The sequence below is a fragment of the Rhagoletis pomonella genome, unplaced genomic scaffold (genome assembly GCF_013731165.1).
Source record: "Rhagoletis pomonella isolate Grant_MI unplaced genomic scaffold, Rhpom_1.0 Rhpom_scaffold_01329, whole genome shotgun sequence".
NCBI lineage: Eukaryota > Metazoa > Arthropoda > Insecta > Diptera > Tephritidae > Rhagoletis > Rhagoletis pomonella.
Genome location: NW_023459883.1, coordinates 25,831 through 46,587, shown reverse-complemented (window position 1 = coordinate 46,587; position 20,757 = coordinate 25,831). Strand labels below are relative to the sequence as shown.

At 41.5% G+C, this 20,757-nt stretch overlaps 2 protein-coding genes across 3 annotated transcripts; both read right to left on the bottom strand.

Annotated features, from left to right (window-relative positions):
- Positions 1-9,253: 9,253 nt before the first annotated feature.
- LOC118752224 (retinoblastoma family protein-like) lies at positions 9,254-14,547 on the bottom strand (the record flags this gene model as incomplete). 2 transcript variants are annotated; one of them, XM_036487075.1, is given in 3 exon segments in its annotated part: positions 9,254-9,396; positions 14,304-14,326; positions 14,383-14,547. In XM_036487075.1, coding segments are annotated over 3 exon segments (314 nt in total), but the record flags the coding sequence as incomplete, so codon positions are not given.
- A 4,769-nt stretch (positions 14,548-19,316) lies between these two features.
- Positions 19,317-20,441, bottom strand: LOC118752223. The gene has a single exon (XM_036487074.1). It carries the CDS (start codon positions 20,439-20,441, stop codon positions 19,317-19,319), a length of 1,125 nt encoding a protein of 374 aa, XP_036342967.1.
- Between the last annotated feature and the right edge of the window lie 316 nt (positions 20,442-20,757).

The window sequence follows — 20,757 nt, the reverse complement described above, 5'->3', positions numbered from 1 at the left end:
TTTGTTTTTTATACGTTACACATTAATATAACAACTGTACAATTAAAGCCCATAATAAAACGGAAGAAATACATTATTTTCATTAAGTTTCGTTAAAAGGTTTCCAAGATACAGCACTTTAAAGAAACGTATGTACGACGTTTTCTTAAAATTTAAGTCCTGTGTAAATAGGCAACCCTACGTCATATCGGCAAAATATGCTGCATACATGCACAGTTTCGACTCAAAACCGAAATAATACATATGACAAAAACTGAAATACAATAAAAATCGTTTAAAAGTAATTTTAATTACTTAGTTTACGTCCAAAGTAGTGAAAAGACAAACTGGCTAGCACATAAAATAAAAACACAGTCGTCGTCTTGCAATCGTTGTGTGCACACGTCGGTTATTAAGCTCGGAGACAATTTACTATACAAATCAGAGCGCGTATACGTGTTCTGCTTCTTTCCCCCCAAATTCTTCACTAATACATTTGATTCAATCTGTTAAACATTTAATAACTATAACCAGCTTTTTACTACGGGACCATGGCCCCCGGGCCTCCAAACTTGGGGGACAATAGGTTTGCTCTGTTATCCCCTAGCCCAAAAGTGAAAAAACGTAGAATATATGATAAACTCGAATATCCGGCTTTAACATCAGTGGTAGAGCAATCACCAAAATTCCTAACTGTGTCGGCAAGTGAACAATTGAAACCGTTGTCAGATTACTCTTGCTTTGTAGTTAACAGAGCTTTGCATGCGATAAGCAAAGAGATAATTAAAATACAGCCAACAAGAGACGGTAACCTGCTAGTGCTAGTGAAATCCAAATTGATAGCGGATCGGTTTGTCCGCACTAAAGAGCTACCTGGTGTATGCCCAATTTCATGTCAACTAAATATCAATCTAAATACCGTAAAAGGCACTATTTACGCTCCTTGTTTGAATAACATACCAGAGGAAGAAATAATTAAAGAACTAAACAATCAAAACGTTATCGACGTCTATAAATTCAAAAAAAAATGTCAACGGCGCCTATGTACCTAGTAGTGTAGTGCTTTTGTCATTCGACTCCCACAAACTACCAGACCAAATTGACGTATCATGGTATTCTCCCAAAGTAAGAGAATATATCCCCAACCCCATGAGGTGCAAATCTTGCCAACTGCTCGGCCACACAGCTAAACGCGCCAAATTGTGCCAATTGCAATCTCCCCCCTCACGACCCAGAAGTTTGCAAGCGCACGCAATGCGCAAATTGTCCAGACAACCATCCCTCTTACTCCAGAGAATGTCCGAAGTATAAGCAGCAGAAAGATATACTAAAAATAAAAATACAACAGAAATGTTCCATGCGTGAAGCCAGACAATTCTACAGAAACAACACATTCAACACAGTCCCTACTCAATCCTATGCCAGTTCACTCACTGTTTCACACGAAGTTCGTTCGAACACAGAAAGAAACAACATAAATAGCAGCTCAGCTGCCCAAATCCCACAAGAGAACTACTCAAATCCTAACTCTACTAAACAACAATCAAACTTACCGCCTCAACCCCAACAAAAAGATGCAAACACAATCATTCCCACGACAGCCGGTTCTACGTACCCATTCCCACGGCAGCCGGTTCTACGTACCGGAATGACTCGGGTTTACCCGACCAATGGCTGTTGTTTCGGCGATCTAACCCCGTTTAGGTCGGCGAAGTATCTCAGAAGTTGTCCGTCCATAGGGCTACATTCACTACGTATTCTCCTACTCAGGGCTGGCATCGAGTCAAACCCAGGGCAAGAAACCTACACCTGCTGTGTATGCCGGAGACGATTACACCACAACTCCACCTCAGTCAAGTGTAATGCCTGCGAGGGGTGGAGTCACCTCAGAGTCTGCTCGGGACTACGGACACATAGACAGTGGACCACGTCGTACGTGACCCCCTGTTGCTCAAACAGAGCAGCCTCCACGGCTAACCACCGTCCGCCCGAGCAGCCTCACACAGTCACCACAACACAACAACATAATAACACCACAGACCGTACCACAGCCATTACAAACCACATAACACACAACAACCGCACCACCACCACCCACACGCCGCCGCCAACAACTCCTGGTTCCCCCTACAATCTGCACGGTATGTCAGACCAGGATATTCCGTAATGTGACATCAGTCAAGTGCAACACCTGCCTTGGCTGGTGCCACTTTAGGGCATGCTCAGGTCTGCGTACCACGCGAGATTGGACTGGGAACTTCGAGGGCCCGTGTTGCGCTGCTCGGTCGCGGACCCCGATTGTGACGCCCCCCGCCACCACCACAGGGCGGCAATCACCACAGCAGCACACACAGCCAACGGCGGCAAGAACATACACTTTACTTACACCCCACATCACGACACGTCTCCCGAACCACATGAAGCTCCTTCAATTCAACTGCAATGGGCTACAAAGCAAGATTGAGGAGATAACCGTCTTTATGTGTCGGTATGGTATATTGATAGCTGCGGTCCAAGAGACGAAGTTGCACAGCAATTCAACTTTGTTGAATTGCGCCGGGTACAACGTGCACCGTCGAGATCGCGAGCGAGATAATGGTGGTGGCTTAGCGTTCATCACGCACCACACCGTGCAGTATCGTCTTCTCGAAGCAGACATCGACCGCAGGGATACCACCCTAGAATGACAGGGCATCGCTATCCGGTCAGGCGATGTCGAGCTCGAAATATTTAACATATACATACCCCCTGTCACCTGCTGCCCGGCAGGATATCACCCTGATATAGGTGCGCTCCTCAGAGGTGAAAACCGTATGGTAGTAGGTGACTTTAATGCGCACCACGATCTTTGGCACTCAAGCCTGTCAAACGATCGTAGGGGAACAGACTTGGCTGAGCAGATAGACGATTCGACATTCTGCACAATGAACGACGACGCACCCACCAGGATTATGGGTAACTGCAGTAGCTCGCCAGACATCACAATAGTTAGCGCTGGTCTGATAAACAGCATAACATGGCGACCTATGCTGACTCTAGCATCAGACCACCTACCCATAGTCATCTCGATAGATAAACCAACCGACTTTGCCTCCGCCAAACACCGGACCTATATCAACTTTTCTAAAGCTGATTGGAAAGGTTACGCGGAGTTTACCGAAAACACCTTCACAGCGCTCCCCACACCAACCGACGTCCATCTCGGTGAACGTAAGTTCCGCAGGGCTGTCACTGCTGCTGCAGCCCGCTTCATACCGGCAGGGTGTATATCGGACCCACGTCCAAACTTCCCTGCCGAAGCGGCTGTTCTAGCCGATGAGCGTGATAGCCTTCGTCAGGCCGATCCCGGAGATCCCCGTATCAGGGATCTCAACGCGGAGATTCGGCAACTAGTAAACGTACATAAGCGGAAGAAGTGGGAGGAGCATCTGAAGACCTGTAATTTCACCTCTGGTGTGAGCAAGCTTTGGTCAACCGTGAGGTCATTGTCTAATCCGACGAAGCACGACGACAGAGTCGAAATTTCCTTCGGCGACCATGCCTCGTCGGACCCGGAGCGATGCGCGAGCTATTTTAGCCGGCAGTTCATACTGCATCCTCCGGTGGACAAAGCCAAGCGTCGAGTGACCAGAAGGCTGCACAAACTGCCAACAACCTGTGCCCCCCTTGCTTTCACTTGCGGTGAAGTTCAGGTGGCCATCGACGGAATATGCATGCTGATGCTGAAAAATTTGGGTCCTTCCTCAACTTGTCAATGGCCACTCTCATCATCCCAGACATCTGGAAGGTGGGGAGAGTGGTCCCACTGCTCAAACCGGGGAAACCTGCCAACAAAGGAGATTCCTATCGTCCGATAACACTCCTTTCCCCGGTAGCGAAGACACTCGACGCCTTGCTACTCCCGTACTTCACAAACCACCTGACCCCAGCGAAGCATCAGCATGGTTTCCGTAAAGTGCACAGTACAACAACAGCACTTAACGCCATAAACACTCAGATAACTCGTGGCCTTAACCGAAACCGTCCCTGTGAGAGAACGATTCTAGTAGCGTTGGACTTGTCAAAGGCGTTTGACACCGTCTGCCATTCCACGCTGCTAGAAGATATAGAGGCCTCCTCTCTCCCACAGAGGCTCAAACGGTGGTCGGCAAATTATCTGAGTGGTCGACATTCGTCGGTAATGTTTAGAGACAAAACGAGTAAGCAGCGAAAAATAAAACAGGGGGTTCCTCAGGGTGGTGTCCTTTCCCCGCTACTGTTTAACTTTTACATTTCAAAGCTCCCTCAACCACCAGAGGGAGTCTCGATTGTCTCTTATGCCGACGATTGCTCGATCATGGCGACTGGGAATGGAATTGATGACCTGTGTTCGAAAGTAAACGGGTATCTCTCCGAACTTTCTCGCTTCTTCACTGCAAAGTGTCTAGCCCTCTCCCCTACGAAATCCTCCGCGACCCTGTTCACAACCTGGACGAAGGAGGTCAGGCTACCGCTGGGGATTCACGTCGATGACACACCAATTCCGACGGTGAATAACCCCAAAATACTCGGAGTAACATTCGACAGCCTGCTCTCCTTCTCTGCGCACTCAACCGCTATTGTCAATAAAGTACATAGCCGCAACAAGGTCCTCAAGTCGCTAGCCGGCAGTACTTGGGGCAAAGACAAAGAAACGTTGCTGGCAACATACAAGGCAATAGGCCGGCCGGTTTTGAACTACGCAGCGCCAGTGTGGTCGCCAGGGACTAGTAGGACGCAGTGGACGAAGCTACAGACTGTACAGAACACCGCACTCAGGACAGTGACAGGATGCCTCCTGATGTCGCCTGAACACCACCTGCTCGGCGAGGCGCAAATGCTCCCTGTAAAGGAGCACAATATAATGCTCTGCAAGCAGTTCCTGATCGGGAGCCACAGAAGTGGCCACCCAAGCAGACAGCTGCTTGCAGAGGAGCCCTCGCCTAGGCACGTCAGGAGGTATCTATATGAACTGACGGACGAAGTCCAGAGGTTCATTAAGCAACCTCTGGACCCGACAGCGTACCGACAGGCCCTGAACGGCATTCACAGGGACTCAGTCTCGAGTTATGTAGACTCTAGACCTGTGAATGCCTGTGAATAACAGTTCCCACTCAACCAAAAAGCAGCATAACAAAAACCACCACAGTTAGCTCAACGCAGTCAACTACAAACGACAGTCAATCCCAATCAACATTAGCAACAACACCAAACTGCCATAGTTCAATTAAATCGAACAACTCATTTGCAGACGTCGATCACGACGCAGAAGTCATGGACATGTGCACTCCACTAACACCGACACATACAGACACACTCGCGAATATCTCACCACTCTCTCTGCTATACAACAGATTCCCCGATCTCAATGTCTTAATTACGCCAAAAACACTCAAACAAACAATGCCAGCCACACAGACACACGAAGATAAACATAACTAACTCAAACCACAACTTAATTCCAATTGTTTCTACGTTAAATATTTATGAACTTTCTGTTAAATATAAACATACTCCAATGGAATATTCAGGGCTATATAAATAATAAATTTGCGCTCGAAACCCTAGTCGCCAACCATAATCCCGACATCATTGTTCTCCAAGAAACACATATAGTTGACCAAAATATAAACATGCTGCACCTACCATGATACAATATATACAGTCACAACAAAGATTATTCATACGCCAAATCTGGTGTAGCGATCCTAGTTAAGCAAACTATTAACGTGCAAAATCACGAAACATCGAGCAACAATTTGTTATTTCATACTGTAACCATAAACGGGAACGCACAACTTCATATAACTAACGTATATAAAGAATGTGACGTTTATCTTACTTCGCAGATGATCAATGATATCCCTAAGTACAGCATAGGGCATCACTTGATCATCGGGGACCTCAACTCACAAAACACTCTATGGGGCTCCAAACACACATCACGCAGCGGCATAATCTGGGAAAATTTCTCAGATGACAGAAGCCTCGTTATATTGAATGACGGATCGCCCACATTGCTCACTACAAAGGGCACACTCACAACGGTCGACGTCTCTATGGCCTCTGCGGATCTAGCGCCCACCCTCACCTGGAAATGCCTACCCCAACCAGTAGCCAGCGATCACTTTCCAATTTTCATATTTAATCGCATAGAGAGACATTGCAAACGTCTCAATCCGAAGTTTATAGACAAAAAAAGCTAATTGGAATTTGTTCGAAAGTAAGACCGATCGGTACTGCTACGATTACGAGGAATCCAACAACATAAACAGGGAAGCAGCCCAAATCAAACGTATTATCAGAAGATCAGCTAATGATCAATTCCTCATAACAGGCAGCCGACACAACGATGCAATCCAATATGGTTTAACTCAGATATTGCCAAGCTCATTCAAGAAAAAAATCTAGCATGGAATCGCTTTAAACGTAATAGAAACGAGTCCAACTGCTCCAGTTATAAGCAAATATGCGCCAAAGTTAAATGGACTTGCAAAGAGTCTAAAAAGAAATGTTGGAGCAACTTCCTCAACTCGCTAAACCCCGACATGGACATCAGAGTGCTATGGAAAAAGGTAAATAATTTGAGAACTGGTAAGACTGAAAACTTTCCAAATATAATGCTGGAATCCACTGTCCCTACCCATCCTGTAGATATTGCTAACAAACTAGCAGACAACTGGAGTCAAGTTAGCTCCAACAGCAACTTCTCCCCAAAATTAATTACAGAAAAAACCAATTTTAAAATTGCTAATTTAACCGACCAGAAGCCTAGCTTAACAGACAGTATCAAAGACATTACAACATTCGAACTTCATTTAGTCCTAAAGAGTGCCAAAGGGTCCAGCCCCGGAATGGATAAAATAACCTACTCAATGTTGAGAAATATCTCACCCAATCTCCAAAAGCGCTTATGTCGATTATACAACAAAATTCTAGTAACCGGTACGGTGCCACACGACTGGAAACACGATACTTTAATATCCATCCCAAAACCTGGAAAAAGCCCCAACAGCGTAGAAGGCTATCGACCCATATCACTTCTACCCGTCATCTCCAAAATCATTGAGAAAATAATCGCAAAACGATTAACGACCTGTCTGCAAAATAAAATATGTACTTTTTAACCCAACGCGGCGTGCACACTCTTTGCCATCAACTGGAAAGCAAGTTAAAAGAAAACATGGCCAACAAAAAGCATAGTGTCGTTTTGTCTGAGGACCTAGAGAAGGCTTTCGATCGCGTAATTGATACTTTTGTTATCAAACAGCTTCACGAATGGGGCATTCCGAAAACACTACTGCAAGTAATTTCATCCTTTCTATCCAACCGACTAATTACAACACGGATAGACGGCTACCTTTCCCATAAACGCGCCCTGGAAAACGGGCTACCGCAAGGTTCACCAATCTCCGTTGTTCTATATAATGTCTACACAAACTCGCTCGCTGTTGAGCTCAAAAAATCTGAAGGATTAGACTTTCTCGGAATCTACGCGGATAACATTTTGGCAATATCTTCAGGCCCACAAGGGGAAGTTGGAAACCACATTGAGTCCTTGGACCATAAAATCAACATTTGGGCGAAAAGCAGGGGCGCTATAGTGCCAATTAGCAAAGTTGAAGCCTTACACGTGTGCAGTAAACAGAAATGTGCAGTGACCACCTTAAAGTTGAGAGGGAACAACATCCAGATCAAAAATAGTATTAAAATTCTTGGGGTTGTATTTACGAAAACGTTACTATGGAATGAACAATCGAAGTACGTTGTGAACAAACTCAACCAAGTTAACAATCTCAGTAAACTTATCTGCTCTCGTAAAAAAGGTCCACATTTAGAAACAGCCCTCAACATATGCCAATCCCTAACAAATGGCATCTTACAACATTGCATTACAATCTATGGATGGACATCCGCCAATAATGTAAGGAAAATCAACACCGCCCTCAACAAATGCTTCAGGTCAGCTATTGGCGCCTCCTTCCTCCAACTCCCTTGGATGCCCTTAGAGTTCAAGCACGTTATCAAGACTTCCAAGACACGCGTAATAAAAGCGCCGTGAAACTGGCGGCAAAAGCAATTACATCAACACAAGCAAGCCTACATGAGCTTTTTTGGAAACACATAAATGTATCTAAAAATAAAATTTCTAGCTGTAACTTGTGTAGCATTAAAAACACTATTAAATTATTGCTCGACTTGAAACTGCCTATTCCGGAAAAGCCACAACAACCGCAAAGTGATTACAGCCAATGGTTACAAATTGACACCCAACTCAGCAGTCACACCAAACACAACACCTGTGCTGCAGAATATTTGCATCTACTTTGTCGAATAAGTGCAACATTTTCACCCGAAATTATATTATATGTAGATGGTTCCTTTCAAGACGGAGCAACATCCTATGCAGTGGTTAAAAAAACGGGGGGAAACAACTTCTCCCTTGTGAAACAAAGTATACTGCCACCACACGCCGGAATATTTCACGCAGAACTGAGTGCCATCCAGTGGGCCATCGAATACGCACCAAAGCAAAATCGTAAAACACTTATATGTTCAGATAGCCTTGGTGCAACCAAAGCTCTAGCTAGCAAGTACAATATGCTGAATTTGAGTCAACTAAAAAACCAAACAAAAATCCTTTGGGTACCAGGACACACGGGAATACCAGGCAATGTAGCCGCCGACGAAGCAGCAAAGGAAGCGCTGACTCTCCCACTAGTATATGAATTCCCATGTTTACACTCAATAATAACTACTTGCTATTCAGCTGCAGCTTTAGAAAACAATTTAAATGGTTGGCGTAGCTCAAACTCGTTTCTCCAAAAGCACAACAATCTGCCCAGAAGACCAAACTACGACAGAGATCTTTCCCGGCAGGACTGCATAACGCTCTCCAGAATCAGACTGGGGACAACACTCTTCTCAACCAAACACCTGTACACTAAACGCGAACCACTTTCCTGCTCATCCTGCCTGACAACGTTGACTGTTGAACACATCGTGTTGCACTGTCCCATCTCTAAGAGTCACCAACAAATACGGGCGTTATTAGACTGCTCCAAAAAAGACAACATCGCCGTAATCAAAAAAATGCTATACAGCCACAACTTGTTAGACGAAACATAACTACTTAAACTAACACCGGTGCATAATGGCCTCGTCGCCCGCACCATGTAGTATTTTACAAATTCATTTGTAAAATATGTTACAATAATAATAATAATAATAAAATAAAAATATTATATTTACCTACCTTATAAAATCAGTTGGCTCGGATATTTGGGCGATATCCTTCAATTTTTTTACATTATTAGTTGCACTTGCAACTGGTTCAGAAAAGTCTTCTTTGTTTGGTAAAATATGCTTACGAGTGTATGGCGTCTGAGGGTTTGTTACCTATATGATCAAAAAATATCAAACAAATGATAACACGGTGCTATAAAAAACAAATCACAAAATACACCCGAAACAAAAGATAGTGTAGGTTGTAGGTGGGTCCAGTACAACATGAAAATAGGTTTCTTATAGTCCTGAAACCCAAATTTTTATTTCATTTAAAAACAACCGTTATGTTCGTACTTGATCCACTTATCTATTAACACCTTGACTATTTGTCATCCGATTTTAAAAATCAGACCTGTTTTCAAAATGTGATGTGGAGACATTTAAAATGCTGTCTAACAATATATTGTTAGACTAACTTGTTGAGAATTTTCATTAAAAACCCCTATTTTTCTAAATTTTTTAACTTTGACCATCGCCAATTTGACAAATTTCTATGAAAGTTGGCAAATATATAGTATCTACCTAAAAGTACATTTATTTTCGAATAAATTGATACCGCACTTAATGCGAAGTAAGGCCTTCGGTAGAGAACTGTCGGGTCATAGCTAAGCTCTCTGCAACTCCTAAATTATTTGAAGCAATTATTACAAATCAGTTGACGCATTCTATCTCCTCTACCATTTCATACTGTCAACATGGGTTTTGCAAATGCGTATCAAATTCAACAAATTTACTTGAGTTCACAACATATATCTCAAAAGCGTTTAGTGAAAACAAAAATTTGGATGTTATATACAGTGACTAGCAAAACTGTAACATGGTGTAACACTTTTTATTTCAGCCATCGCTATATTTCCAAGTTCTAACGACTTTCATCCTTTTGTTGTATATTCTTGTTGGTACATCCCTACTCCCTCTCTCATAACGATTTGAAGTCAATACAACAACAATAAAAAACCAAGCAGACAAAAATGTAAATTAAGGCAGATGTTACAGTTTTGCACTCACTCTCAGTTTCGCATTTGACAGTTATTTTTTACTTAGTTGGAAGTCAGATGACTTTTTTCTCTATTATAATTTATTGAAGAAGTGATCACCAGTAAATATTATAGTTAATCAGGAACCATAAATGTAAATAATGGATTTACTGCGGAAAGGCGGGACCGCACGAAAAGTGGCAAAAAATGGTGGAATTTGCTACTTGAAAATGTTAAGCCTGAGAAAAATGTAGCCTAAAGTGTTCTCAAGGACAAAGGAAGTCTGTCAAAAAATATTACGGTCCGATATCTTGTGAACTTAGTAGCAAGTAGCGATGCAGCCACTATTACCGAAGCGCTTAAGGTATTAAAATTGAATGCAAATTAGTAGACAGCGAGGCGAAGAATTGTCAAATTGAACGCTAAGGCATAATAAAAGAAGAAAAAACCATTTTGATCAAAATACATGTGCGAGAGTGGCAGCATTTTGCTGAATCGCACGAAAACCAAACCGTTGCCTATTGGGATATGTTAGGCCGTTCAGAATGCAATAAAAAACATATTTTTAAATTTCAATTGAAGGTTATTTGGTCTGGCAAGAGTAAATTAATCGCTTTCAATCAGATGGCCGGGCATGGTATTGGGTCAAAGACCAAATTAAGCCCATGCGCAGCATGTAAGGCAAACTGTGAATAACAGTGGTCGGTCAATAATAGTTTGGGGTTGTATTTCAAACATTTTCTTGGTCTGTTAGTACACATTATGCGTAAGGAACAGTATCTGTTCATATTTCAACACAATTTGCAAGATGTAGTCGAAAAATAAGAGTTTCTGCTGAAAAATCACCCAAAACATTCTGCATATGTTCGCAAAGACAGGATGCAAACGCAAAAATTTGCTATTTCGAAATGACCTCCCCAATCCGCGGATATGAATCTCATTGAGAATTTGCGAAAACAACTAAAAGCACAGCTTACTTAAACAGCATGGCTAACTGCTGCTATGTAAATCGTATGCCTCTAAATCTGAAAAAATGTAAAGTAAGGTGCTTCTCGCGAAGAGCCACTTTCTTATACAATAGATAACCATAATTTGGAACAGGTATACAATTTTGTGGACCTTGGTATCACAATGGATCTGAAACTTAATTTTAACCTTCACATTGATGTAATAGGCAACAAGGCTAAAGGTGTACTTGCATTTCTGAAACGATGGTTAAAAGAACCAAGTGACTCTTATATCACTAAAGCCCTGTTTACAACATTAGTTAGACCGATTCTGGAATACGGTTCAGTGGTTTGGAATCCAAGGTATAAAATTTACTCAGACAAGATAGAATCAATTCAAAAACAATTCCTACTCTTTACTTTAAGAAATTTCCGTTGAGATTCTCAATATAACCTTCCGCCTTATACTAGCCGATTAAAACTTATTAATCTTCCTACACTTGTCAGTCGCAGGGAAATGCTTGGTACAATTTTTATGGTTAAATTACTGGCAGGCTCAGTTTCAAGTCCGCTTCTTCTGGATGAAATTAGCCTTAATGTTCCCTCCCGTCAAGACACTTTTATCCCCTATTTTTGAAAACTTGTAAAACTAATTTTGAATTACACGAACCACTCCATTGCTTATGCCAGGATTTTAACTCTCATTCCAGCACATTTGATATATCTGATTCGCTTTTCAGCATAAAGAAAGCGATACTATCCTCTCTCCATAAATGATTCACTAACATAAATACATAATAATCAGCTGATTAATTTAGTTCTGTGGCTGAAGTTTTAGATCTCGAAACTTAACAAACTCCTGCCTGTCGTGACTCGGCACAAAAAATTGAAAATATTGGTTCCGTACGTCATGCGGACTGCGCCCCTCGTGCGGATGGGCGGGAATGGAGCAAAACCGGTGGGATTATTATTATTAAAGCAATTTAAGTAGAAAACGGGCTCAAACTTATTTGTGTGTATGTACCAGACGTTCAGATTTTTTGAGCAGTGTGGCTAAGGAATGGGAAAAAAATGATACCTCACTTAATGCAACTGCATACAAATTATCGAAGTTAAGCAATTTAAGCAGAAATACGGTCTTTAATTTATTTGTTTGTATGTGACCGACTTTCAGATTTTTTGAGCGATGTGGCTAAGGAATTCATCAATATTTGTTCAAATTGATATACATATGTATACGAAGACTCTTTTGCATAACATTAGCTTTTCATAAAATTTTAGGAAAATTATATCATAGATGCATATCCCAAAAGCTACTGCAACGATCTAGATTTTAAAAATTTTCAAGGCGGCGCTTAAGGAGACTAAGCACGTATATCAAATTTGGTAGAGAGTTGTGGGAAAAATTTACTACACCTTGCGCTGCCTCAGAGTATCCTCACTTTTCGTACCCTCTGATACGAAAAAACAGCTGGTCTCAAGCCTTATTGTTCCTCAAATTACGTATTTCGAAAGTGTACCAGCAAACTAGACTCTCATTACCTCCACAAACTCGATGTTGCATTTAACCATGCCACTAGGTATGTATATGGCTTGAAGAAATTTGAGCATTTATCTACCTTGAGAAACTCGATACTTGGCTGCGACCTAAGAAACTATATAAAAGCTCGTAATTGTATATTTATGTTAAAATTGTTAGTTTATAAAATGCCGGAATATCTGTATGATAAGCTTAAGTTTTACAAATGCACACGCGCTTTTAATTTTATATTCTTGTCTTTAAAAAAACTCGCTTTGTGCATGCAATTTCAAAAAAACTTATCTTTGCATATTTCACTGATAAAGTCGCATAATGAGGTGGTTATAAATTTTCTCTTTAGGTTTCTACGTTATATACAATTTCTGTTTGTACTCTAGTTACTACATTTACATTATAACTTTTTATTCATACTTGCATATTTCTGTAATACTTGTTTTTATATATATTTTTGTTACTGTATATTTTTATCCTAGTATTTACATGTATTTATCTGTTCTTTGTATTGCACAGTAAAAGATTAAATGCTCGGTGAAACCGTTTTTGAGCTACACATATATGATATAAGTGGGCCGTGCCACGACGAATTTCCAAAAATTTTACGAAAAATAAATTTTTTGCTGAAGAGCCATTGCATACATCAATTTTGAGTAAATATTGATGAATTTCCTAGCCACACTGCTCAAAAAATCTGAAAGTCTGAAAGTGAAATATCTTCAAGGCCGTATTTCTGCTTAAATTGCTTATCTTCGACAATATGTATGCAATTGCCTTAGGTGAGTTGTCAATTTATTCGAAAATAAATGTACATTTAAATAGGTACTAGATATTTGGCCACCTTTATAGAAATTGTTAAAATAAGCGATGGTCAAAGTTAAAAAAAAAATTTGAAAAATAGTTTTTAAATTTTACCCAATGAAAACTTCCAACAAGCCAAGTCTAACTACATAGTGTTGTACGTCATTCTAAAGGACTCTACATCCCCTTTTCAATATTAGTCAAGCTGTTATAGATAAGTGCATCAAATACGAACATAATGACTGTTTTTAAATAAAAAATAAAAAAATGGAGGGTTAAGGAACTATACGAAATTTATTTTCATATTATACTCGACCCTACCTACAACCTACACTAATGGCCCTATTTTGTATGGCGACTGATAGCCGATGGCCAACCATATACAAAAATTCGCATTACGTATGGCAACTGGCTACTGACCGTCGGCTACTGAGTCTAGTAGCGCAATTTTATGTATCCCGCTTGTGACGATTTTGTTATTTGTTTACATAATTCGTTAAACGCATTGGAGAAAAGTTGCCAATTACTTCGAAATTTACATGGCAAAAAAATAAATTCGGATGCCGTCTGCGTTTTTCTGTATACTGAGATTAATCGCTATACATAATACAAAGTACGGTAGTGGTAGCCACGGCTACTAGACCAGCAACTAGACACCAGTTGCCATACATAAAAGGCCATAAGTTTTGTTTCGGGTGTATTTCGTGATTTTTTTTTTGGTAGCACCGTGTAATTAGAGAAACATTGATTAAGACTCACAGAAAGGCTTTCGTCGCCTACATCTGAAAAAAAATTAAATTTAAATTAAATAGGAAACAATATTGTAAATATAACTTACCAGAACTGTTTACTTTACGATAATTAGGATTGCTTAATAAAATCCTTTCATCGAATTCTCCAACGCTAAGTACATACTGTTCGTAAGCACTATTTAAAGATTTTACGTTTCTTTCAAAGTTGTCATTAGAAACTATTCCTAAAAACATATTTTCGTTCCCATGTATCGTCTGTAAAGAAATGTTGGTTCAATTATTATATCATATACTTAAAATTAAAAACAAACATTTTCGAGTCATATAATTTATAACAATTAAGTAAATAACGAGTAGTTTCTTCGTATGCTTTTTGATCGGCTTCTGAAGATTGTGTTTTAAAAGCGAATTTGGTATTGTAACTAATGCACATCCACTAAGCAGGTCTTGAATCGCGACAGCAACCACATTAAGCACCTTATATTCGTCCCTATTAAGCCACAAACTGGAGTTTATGGGCCAATTTGGAGTTTAACGCTAAACTCCACTCGTAAACTCGGAGTTTACCATACAAAAAATTTCGTTAAACTCTCCTCCTTAAACAACACTTTTATTTGGAGTTTATACGAATGCAACCATTTTTTTACCAAATTTGGTTTGTGCCTTTGACAATCCATACCTGCAACCAACTTGCCGACTGTAACGGACTTCAGAGCAAGCCCGAGGAGATAACTGTCTTCATGAGAAGGTATGGTATATTGATAGCTGCGATCCAAGAGACGCAGTTGCACAGCAATTCAACGTTGGTGAATTGTGCCGGATACAACGTGCACCGTCGAGATCGCGAGCGAGACAATGGTGGTAGCTTAGCGTTCATCACGCACCCCACCGTGCAGTATCGTCTTATTGAAGCAGACATCGACCGCAGGGATACCACCTTATACTGTCAGGGCATCGCTATCCGGTCAGGCGATGTTGAGCTTGAAATATATTTAACGTGTACATACCCCCTGTCACTTGCTGCCCGGCAGGATATCACCCTGATATAAGTGCGCTCCTCAGAGGTGAAAACCGCATGGTAGTAGGTGACTTTAATGCACACCACGATCTTTGGCATTCAAGCCTGTCAAACGATCGTAGGGGAACAGACTTGGCTGAGCAGACAGATGATTCGATATTCTGCACAATGAACGACGGCGCACCCACCAGGATTATGGGCAGCTGCTGCAGCTCGCCAGACATAACAATAGTCAGCCCTGGTCTGAAAACAGCGTATCAAGGCGACATGCTGACTTTCGCATCAGACCATCAGCCCACAGTCATCTCGATCGACAAACCAACCGACTTTTCTTCCGCGGAACACCGGGCCTATATCAACTTTTCTAAAGCTGATTGGAAAGGCTTCGCGGAATTTACTGTGAGCACCTTCGCCGTGGTCCATACACCAACCGACGTCCACCTTGGTGAAGGTTCCGCAGGGTTGTCACTGCTGCTGCAGCTCGCTTCGTACCGGCAGGATGCATCACCGACCCCCGTCCAAATTTCCCTGCTGAAGCGGCTGTTCTAGCCGATGAGCGTGACAAACTTCATCAGGCCGATCCCGGAAATCCCCGTATTAGGGATCTCAACGCGGAGATTCGGCAGCTTGTGAACGTACATAAGCGGAAAAAGTGGGAAGAGCATCTGAAGACTTGCAACTTCGGCTCTGGTGTGAGTACGCTTTTGTCAACCGTGAGGTCACTGTCCAATCCGATGAAGCACGATGACAGGATCGAAATTTCTTTCGGCGACCATTCTTCGTCGGACCCGGAGCGATGCGCGAGCTATTTTAGCCGGCAGTTCATACTGCATCCTCCGGCAGACAAAGCCAAGCGTCGAATGACCAGAAGGCTGCACAAACTGCCAACAACTTGTGCCCCCCTTGCTTTCACTTGCGGTGAAGACTTCAGGTGGCCATCGGGAAGGCGAAAGTCTCCAAAGCCATGGGTCCCGACGGAATATGCATGTTGATGCTGAAAAATGTGGGTCCTGCGGGAGTAGCGTACCTAACGGAGGTCCTCAATATGTCAATGGCCACTCTCATCATCCCAGACATCTGGAGTGGCCCCACTGCTCAAACCGGGGGAACCAGCAAACAAAGGAGAATCTTATCGGCCAATAACACTTCTTTCCCCGGTAGCGAAGACACTTGAGGCCTTGCTCCTCCCGTATTTCACGAACCACCTGACCCCAGCGAAGCATTAGCATGGTTTCCGTAAAGTGCACAGTACAACAACAGCACTTAACGCCATAAACACTCAGATAACACGTGGCCTTACCCGCAACCGTCCCTGTGAGAGAACCATTCTAGTAGCGTTGGACCTCAAAGGCGTTTGACACCGTCAGCAACTCCACGCGGCTAGAAGATATAGAGGCTTCCTCTCTTCCACAGAGGCTCAAACGGTGGTCGGCGAATTATCTGAGTGGTCAATACTCGTCGGTAATGTTTAGAGACAAATCGAGCAAACTCAGAAAAATAAAACAGGGGGTTCCACAGGATGGTGTCCTTTCCCCGCTACTGTTTAACTTTTACTTTTCAAAGCTCCCTCAACCACCACAGGGAGTCTCGATTGTCTCTTACGCCGGCCGGGAATGGAATCGATGACTTGTGTTCGAAAGTAAACCGGTATATCTCCGAGCTTTCTCGCTTCTGCACTGCAAGGAGCCTAACTCTCTCCCCTACAAAATGCTCTGCGACATTCTTCACCAACTGGACGAAGGAGATCAGGCTACCGCTGGGAATTCACGTCGATGATACATACATCCGACGGTGAATAACCCCAAGATACTCGGAGTAACCTTCGACAGTCTGCTCTCCTTCTCTGCGCACGCAACCGCTATTGTCAACAAAGTACAGAGCCGCAACAAGGTCCTCAAGCCAGTGGATGAAGCTGCAGACGACGCAAAACACCACACTACGGACAGCGCCTGGATGCCTTCTGATGTCGCCAGAACACCACCTGCACGACGAGGCGAAATTGCTCCCGATTAAGGAGCACAACACAATGCTCTGCAAGCGGTTTCTTGTCAGGAGCCATAGACGCGGTCACCTAAACAGGAAACTGTTTGCAGAAGAGCTCTCGCCCAGGCACGTCAGGAGGCATCTGCACGAACTGACGGACGAAGTCCAGAGGTTCATTAAACAACCTCTGAACCCGTCAGCTTATCGACAGGCCCTGAACGGCATTCATAGGGAGTAAGTCTCGAGTTATGTAGACACCAGACCTGTGAATGGCGTTCTAGGCGCACAACCACTGGACATTGACGAGGCGGAGCTTCATCTGCCTCGGGAGACTAGAACCACAATAGCCCAACTTCGCACCTGCTACTGCAGCAGGTTGAACTCATACCTGAGCAGAATAAACGCAGATGTACCAAATGAGTGTCGGCATGCGGAGAGGCACCCCATGACTCGAAACATCTCTTCGTATGCCCGGAAAACCCGAGAACCCTAACGCCTTTGTCCCTGTGGACCGACCCTATTGAGGCTGCACGCTTCTTAGGGCTGCCGTTAGTGGAACTTGACGACGACGACTGAGATATTAACCGATTTGGGCGGGGTTGTTGCAGCCGCTACAACAACAACAAAAACCAACTTGCCGACAGTTAGCCTGTTCCCGTACTGCAGGATTTAATCAGAAATAGTCCGAGGTCGTGCACATAAGTCTAGAATATCAATAATCTAGCTATGCAAAAACCAAAAATGTGGCTCGATAGAACTTTTTGTGATTTCAACCCTACCAAAATTATCTGGTGGAAGTAAAAAATAAAGAAGATATCAATGGTTAAATGATACTTTTTTAATTTTTTAAATATTAACATCATTTGAACAACATAACCTATTAAAAACTAATGATGTCAAAATAAAGGTAATTAATTTGTCTTTGATGAATGTATATAATTTATATGCTGTTTTATATTTTTAGTCCGAAGATACTAGAAAACACAAAAAATATAAATATATCTCTTTACATGGCGTTTATATACAATTAGTTTTAAAACTGGTTATAGTATATATGTACGTCGCATAAAAGGTATTTAAATTATGTTGAAATTAGCATCAATAACACAGGCCGACAGCATTTCAGACCCAGAAACCGGACTATATATTTTCGAAGGATTTTGATGCGATGCATCCGAATCTGGCCTCAGAATTGCTCTATTAGCTCTGGTTTTCGAGATATCTTAACCTAAAAGTGCAAAAAACACCGTTTTTGCCCATATTTGAGGTTATGTAGCCTTGCAGATGTTTTATTTCACCAAAAGATAAGATAAGATAAGAAAAGATGAAGAGCTGATAAGTCAAAAAAAATATTACAACAATCATAAGATGTAACCAAAAAATGAATCGACTATATCATGTCCATGTTATCTCAATCGATTTTCAGGTGTAGGAAAATTTAGAAACATGAAAATTTCAAAATGCGATATCTCAGCAAACAAAAATGATATTTGAGCAAACAAAACGCCATTTGAAAGAAGAAGACTTGTACTTAAAGTTGTCGGCCTATTATTTTGGAGAAAGAAAACATCTGCAAGGCTACATAACCTCAAATATGGGCAAAAACGGTGTACTTCTCCATGTGCAAGAAAAAATACTTTTTTCTCCACTTCTTTGCCCAACGTTTCGCTAACTACCTTAGCATCATCAGGGGCGATTCTTTATTATAAATATCAACAAAAAACAGAGGAAAACAAGATTATTTAAATAGAAATTATGAGTTTTTTGTACAAATAAAAATTAAAGATTAATAAACAAAAATAACACAATCACAGGTTTTTAAACCTATTTTTTTTTACCGCATGACTTACATGTAAACTTCGGTTAAGTTGGTTTCACATCAATACACATACATGTAAAAACATTGACAAACATATAAACCATATAAAAAACACAAAAAAACGTTAAATACATTGAAAAACATAAAATATTGCTACCATCCATCCGTGGTAATTTCGTCAAACTAAACTAAACTATTCGCTACAAACATAACATGTAAGCAGCCGCGATATCGTCCGTGTCCTCCTTCTTGTTGATTGTTTTTTCCCTTTTCTGTAGTATACGTAAACTCTCTATTGTGTATCTTGCCCGTTCCCTCTTCTCCTTGTCCAATATTTTAACGTTAGCTAGATCAGCCGTATGGCCACTGGTAAGTACGTGTTGTGCTAATGCTGTGCTGTTCTTCTTTTTGTTTATGTCGGCTTCGTGCTCGGAAAGGCGAACGCCTAATGCTCGCTTAGTTGTCCCTATGTAAACTTTGTTGCAGTTTTCGTTTTCTCTGCCTTTACATGTGATTTCATACACTACGTTGTTTTGTTGGTGGGGGTTGATCGGTGTTTTTGTTTGTGTGAATATCGAAGATAGTGTGTAGTTGGTTCGGTATGCTAATCTTATATTAGGGTTGTTGGTGTTTATTTCGTGGTCAAGTTGTTGGTAGAACTTAGGAATGTACGTCACACTGTGATATCGCTTTGTTCCGTCTGTTGCTTTTGTGGTTGGCGTTTTGTTTTGATTATTGTTTATTTCTGTTACTTTCTGTTCGATTAGGCTTTGTATTAGACGGTTTGGGTAGTTATTGCTTGCTAGAATTTTCTTTATTTTGCATATGTTCGTCTCCTTGAATTGTTGGTGGCTTATTGTAAATATTTTGTGTATTAAATTTTTGGCTGTGTTAATCTTATACTTAAAGGGTTGCGATGACAGATAATTTATTAGGCGCCCAGAGGAAGTGGGTTTTGCGTACCAGTTAAGTGCAATAGAATCATTTTTTCGGTGGATCATGACATCTAAGAATGGTAAACAGAGGTTTTTTTCCGATTCCATTGTAAATTGCAGCTTTGGATGATATTTGTTAAGTGTTCTGAGAATAATGTCCGCGTTCTTTTGTTTTACTATAGCAAAAATATCGTCTACGTATTTAACAATGAATTTGATGTCAATATTAAAATTTTCCTTCAGGTCCAAAATAGTGTTATCCAATAGGTCGTCCATTACTACGTCAGCTATAGTGGGTGAAAGAGGGTTACCCATTGGCATCCCAAAGGTTTGAGCGTAGAAACCTCCATTGCAGGTGAAGTAGTTGTTATCCTTCAAACAGAAATTCATGATATTTTGAAATTTATTTTTGGGTATTTTTGTGTAATGTTGAATTTTATCCCACTTGTTCATGATAATTTTCATAGCTAGATGTGTCGGTATGTTGGTGAATAAGGAGATCACATCGAATGACACCAACAAATCTTCTTCTTTTATTTGGATGTTTTCTAGCCTTTCTTTTAATTGAAACGCATTTTTTATGTTGTATTCCTCTGAGGTAAACTTTCTAAGAATTTTGCCTACATGCTTGGATAAACCATAGCACGGGACATTGACAGATGAGGAGATTGGCCGTAAAGGCAAGCCCGGTTTGTGAATCTTTGGC